The sequence below is a fragment of the Gadus chalcogrammus genome, unplaced genomic scaffold, assembly GCF_026213295.1.
Source record: "Gadus chalcogrammus isolate NIFS_2021 unplaced genomic scaffold, NIFS_Gcha_1.0 GACHA099, whole genome shotgun sequence".
In the NCBI taxonomy this organism is placed as follows: domain Eukaryota; kingdom Metazoa; phylum Chordata; class Actinopteri; order Gadiformes; family Gadidae; genus Gadus; species Gadus chalcogrammus.
Window position 1 is genome coordinate 48,349 of NW_026613534.1, and position 5,671 is coordinate 54,019.

At 41.6% G+C, this 5,671-nt stretch overlaps 1 protein-coding gene across 1 annotated transcript; it reads right to left on the bottom strand.

Moving 5' to 3' along the window:
- Positions 1-1,494: 1,494 nt before the first annotated feature.
- Positions 1,495-3,081, bottom strand: LOC130378687 (putative nuclease HARBI1). Its single transcript, XM_056585392.1, has one exon. It carries the CDS (start codon positions 2,655-2,657, stop codon positions 1,629-1,631), a length of 1,029 nt encoding a protein of 342 aa, XP_056441367.1. The 5' UTR covers positions 2,658-3,081; the 3' UTR covers positions 1,495-1,628.
- Between the last annotated feature and the right edge of the window lie 2,590 nt (positions 3,082-5,671).

Genomic DNA, 5,671 nt, shown 5'->3' on the forward strand with positions numbered 1-5,671 from the left:
AGGAGTTAGCTATATTTGTAATGTACATGTAATGTACTCAGCAGGTTATTTTTCCCAACAGAAGGACGCTTGGAGTGCCCCCACACACACACACACAGGGAAGAACGCTTGGAGTGCCCCCAGACACACAGGGAAGGACGCTTGGAGTGCCACACACACACACACACACACACACACACACACACACACACACAAACCATTTTTCCCACTCATGACCTGCACCTTGACGTGGTGAGTGGGCTTTCCACCAAGCCAGGTCAAACTAGTGTGTTCCAGCCTCACTATGTTAAAGGTAAACAAAAACAAATGTCTGACTGCAACAAAGTGCTCTATCTGGGAATTAGAAAAGTCCTGCATGGTTGAACTGTATCTTCCAAATGTTACAGACAGACTTTTCAGTGACTTGAATGAATTCATTGGCTTGGCTGCGTTCTGTTCCTGTTGTGGTAATAAGAAGTAGAGCCCCCCATCTTCATCTGCCTGGAAGCTGCCTTCTCCAGGTCAACTTCGTCCTGGATGGGCTTCCTATCAAAGCAAACAAATTTTAACAGAGTTAAAAAATGTATTGCGATTAACGCAATTATTTTATTTAAAAATATATATATATATATTTTTTTTTTCTTTGGCTCAAAACAAAGAAGCAGTAGCCTGACTGCTATGTTCAAATGACATTTGTTCAAAGCAGTCGTTTAATTGCACTATAGGCTCTTTTTTTGTATCGTCCTGTTTTGATCAGTATATGCCAATGTTGTTATCAATAAAAAATCATTTGCACAAGGCAAGCCGATGCACTTCACCATGTTGATAAGAGAATTAAAATGAGAAGAATTATGGGACAAAAAAAATCAAGGGATATTTAGCATAGACAAATAATTTGCGATTAATCGCGAGTTAACTATGACATTAATGCGATTAATCACGATTAAATATTTGAATCGCTTGACAGCTCTAAAATAAATAGTAAATGCGCTGAATCAGAATACTAATTTTCCATGATGATACATTAACATTGCATTGCTGCAAGATTTGTGAAGATTATACAAATACATTTTAAATCCGCTGAATCAGAATACTCAAATACTCAATCAAAACTTTAGTGATGGATTGTAAATGCCCTTACCGAAGTACTGTACAATAACTGCAATTTAGAGGTACCTGCTTGTATTTCACTTGAGTATTTAATTAAACCGACTTATCTCCAGGGCCCAGTTTTTCAAAAGTAATCCAGTGGGATTTCGGATAACGGATTGGATCAAATCTTGAAAATGGGTTGCTCAAAACTAAAGATGGATTCAGAAAGAAGATCAGATCACGTAATCCGATCTTACATTTGATCTGGATCAAACCTTCCTTTTGTGTTGTTCAAAACTTTGAAGTTGGTTTGGGATACATTTGATCCAAAAAAACAAGATTATCCTGATCCAGTTGTGATTTTCTGAATTTTCTGAGTTTTTTAAACAAAATGAATGATGACAAAATCAGTTTTTTGGCAAATGATATACATTTATTCATATTTCGGATGAATTCAAATCATAAAAATGATAATCAAAATGATAATGATGAGAAAAATAAAATAAAGAAAAGCTATGATACATTTGTATACAAAAATTGTACACAGTTATTCAAAGTTAAAAGTAGTTTCGTACCATTCCCTCTCTTATAGCATGTCCAGTGTGTCCCTCACTAGGTAGGACCATTCGTGGCTGTTCTGGGTCTACATCAGGCTCAGGTCCATCATGAGCGTCACTGGCATCGCAAGGGACATGACGCCTGTTGGCGATGTTATGCAGAACAATACAGGCCAGAATTATGTTGCATGCCACCTTAGGTTCTACTCGCAGGTAGTTAAGACAGGCAAACCTTCTCTTCAGCACTCCATTTAAGCGCTCAATGGCACATCTTGTTTTGCAATGTGCAATGTTGAAGCGTGCTTGCTCATGTGTATTTGCAACCGGAAAAGGGGTCATTAGCCATGGTAAAAGTGGGTAAGCGCTGTCTCCCAATATAATGCCATTTGGCCGGTTTGTTTGGAGCTCTCTGTATAGTGCACTCTGTCTTAGAATGCGTGCATCATGGACAGACCCTGGCCATTTCACAACACAGTTGGTGATGATGAGGTCGGCGTTGCCCACAAGTTGTACGTTGATGCTGTGCCTCCCCTTCCGATTTACATACTCCCACTCCCTCTCACGAGGTGCTTGGATATGCACATGTGTACAATCGATAACTCCAATCGTGTTAGGCATGTTCCCCATGTGAAAAAACTTGTGCTTAGTCTGAGCAATCTGGTCATCCTTGGGAAAGGAAACAAATTGATTGATAAGACTGCCCAGTGCCATGGACACAACCTTCACCACATTACTCACAGTGGATTTGTCCACTCCCATATAGTCTCCTATTACTTGGTAGAAAGTCCCACATGCGTAAAAGCGCAGTGCAATTAAGCACTGTTCCTCCACGGACAAAGCATGACTCCTTCGGGTTTTGTGTTGGAGTGTTGGTCTAATCAGGTCTGAAATGTACTTGATGTCATCTCTCCCAAAGCGAAAACGTGCATACAGTTCATCTGAAGTGTATTGCTCAAGTGGTTTGGCACGCTCAGCGTACACCCTAGCAGGGTGCCTTCTCCTATGGTACCGATGAACAATACCCGCCATCTGGATGCCTCTGTAGGTTAAGAGAAATGTGTGCGAAACATGATGTGTTTAAGTGGTCAAACCAATTAACCAGCAACAAGCTAATTACTAGAAGCCTAATTGATCACAGGCCAAAGCAATAATGCCCAAGGCGTTAAGAGAAATGTGTGCGAAATCATGGAGACCAAGGAGAAATCATAATTTCTCCTTGGGCCTAATTTCACTGTGGCAGAAACGTACGCACTACTGGAGGGTGTTCGGGCCAATTTTGCCACAATAGTAGGTGGTTTCAGCTCGGCAAAGGGTGGGGAGGTCACCAAGAAAGGGAAAGACACCATTTGGGAAGACATTACCAACCGAATCAATGCCTTGGGGTCTGGCCAAAAGAGGACCTTAAAACAAGTAACACTGCGCTGGAAAAACCTGCGGGCCAAGGTGTGGTAGAAATTAGTGAGTATATTCTATGGTAAACCATGATTATTAATAGGTTTAATAATTTTAATGGTGGAAACCACAAGATGCTTGCAGAGTCTGGGTTCAGAGCAGATGGTAGGAGCACAGGAATGTCCTGAGAACTGCTGGGTCAAGTCATGTTGACCTCAGCCTTTCAGCCTTGGGTCATCTTGGCTAACGAGGTAAATCCATGCAGACCACAGAACTGGGCAGTTGATAACATGCTGGGACGAAGATTGACGGGCGGAAACCCCGTTGTGACTCCATTGTAAGCAAAGAAATTCCTATATGTGTATAAAGTGAGGCTGCAGCCCAATGTTGGGCCAGTGACTCTGCAGACCCACTCAGGCTGTTGTCGTTGTTGTTTTTCTTCACGATAAAGTCTTTTTCAATTCTTGCTCCGGACCCCTCGATTTCTTTTACACTTTCTCTTAAATTAGTCTAAGTGTTTTAAATCTCGATTAATCTCCGACATAATTGGCGTCGCGACCAGGAGGAAATAGGGACTCGCCAGCTGCCGGGCCAGAGGACGGGACGCGAACGGATCATACGACCAGAGCTCAAGGCTAAGTTGTCTTGCCATATATAGGATAGAGTCGTTTGATCTGTTCTTGCCCCGTCTGAACGCCGAGCAGCAGGTAAAGTGTCTCTTCGATCAAACAAACCGAAATTATAGATAAATGAGCGAGTGAGAGATACGGGGGCTCCGGGAGAGATTAACGTGCGCGCGCACATTGGCCATTCGCGCTCTGTGGTTCTAAATGACCAAGACGCTGTGTGGCTCCCTATTTTTGATACGAGTTGTTGTTATTTGGAGTTTTGAGGTTTTGGTCAAATAGACCTATTATAAAGTCCTGTGGCTGTATTCTAGAGGATCGAATTAGTGGAAAAGTTCCAATAGGACAGTACAGGTCCACAGGTCGATTGAAGTACCTGTTGGATGTTTGAGAGTCACAGAGAGTTGAGTTGGAATACATTGCCGTCGATGAATTCATTTTTATTTTAGAGGTTTGCTTGGGATGTCGACTGGTGAATTTTTAGTTCCGATGTTGGCATTTTTGAGAAAGCAGACTCTCGCGCTTTTGAATAGATAAGTTTCTTGATTGGAGTACCGTTTGAGTTGGTATTTTGAGGAGTCTCTTGTTTGTTCGTGATCTGGTCGAGTGTTTATGTATTCAGCCATTGTTTTGGAAGAATAGGCTTGTTGTTTGGAGTGCCATCCGACCGTTCATATTTTAATCAAAAGGCCAGTTTCTACGCTCGGTCAACTTTTTATTTGTAATTAATTACAAACAATTCAGACATTTTTCAATATAAGATAAAGAAATTGTATGAACCGGCTTATTGTCTGTATTTATGTCGTGTTAGGATTAAGTTACCTCGGAGGTTTTTACGACCCGGTTCATTTTTTGTTGTTGATTCTGTCATAAATAAATTAGGCGGACAGAGAATAGTTAATTTGTTTAAAGTAGTTGATAATCATAAATAAATTAGACGGATAGAGAATAGTTAATTTGTTGAAGTACTGAATAAATGTGTAAATCTTCTTTGACTTAAACATCTCGCTGACTCTAACTGCACGTGCACGAGCAAACACACAGGGGACGAGCAGGAGCCTGCAGGCCGGGGTTAAAGATAACAGTGAAGGGTGGGGGCCACATTCCAATCTTCGGGAGGGAGACGAGCGCTTGAGAAGAGTTCACATTTGTAGCTTAGAGATAGTAAAGTATAGAAAATAACTAGCAGAATAAACTCAAATAAATTGTATTAATAAATAGTGTACTTCAGAATAGATAAATAAAGTAATAAAGTAATAATTAAAAATGGCACCAACAGCGGTAGAGATTTTGAGTAGAGACCGTCTATTGCTCAAAGGTGAGATGAAAAAGATCTCTGAGAATTGGGAAGAAAGGACAGAAGCAGCAGGTACTATATGGCCCATGGGAGGGACTTTTGATCCAATAATGTATCGGGACATGGAGGTAGTGATAAGGAACTACATAGATAACAGCAGTGGAAAAACGGCCTCAGCAAAGAGGGACAGGGAAAAGTTAGTACTAGCTTGGTTCTTAGAGGAAGGAGAGAGGTGGCGAACATTACAGAGAGTGGCGGGAGATATGATTGCTAATAACAACAAGGCTCAACCATTGCCTCTGACGGTTGAGTCACCGCTGCACAAACTAGTACCGTTGTACCCATTGCTAAAAGACAACGTAGAATCTAAAGGGGAAGTCACACTAGATGAAGGAGATAATAAATGTAACACACAGGGAAGGAGGGGCGCACTCATACACATGGACTGTTATGAGGGGATCAGGAAAGTAAGGGAAGAATGTAACAATACTGACATTAATTCTAGTGAGAGTAAAGATGAGGACGAAGATGGGGCAAGTGGTGTTGAGCACAGTAATGAAGATGTGAAAGATGGCAATGAGCAGGTTTGCGAGGGGCCTTCTCCAGGAAAGAAAAGGAGAGGAAAGAGATCAGTAAAGAGAACGAAGGCTCAGAGGAGTGATAGAGATGGGGAAGAGAGTTTCTGTGCGTTTCGAGGGCCAGAGGAGCCTTGCTGTAGTGCAGCATTA

What these genes read in the sequence shown, in the direction of transcription:
- LOC130378687 (XM_056585392.1), bottom strand. Translation starts at nt 2,657, where the DNA reads ATGGCGGGTATTGTTCATCGGTACCATAGGAGAAGGCACCCTGCTAGG.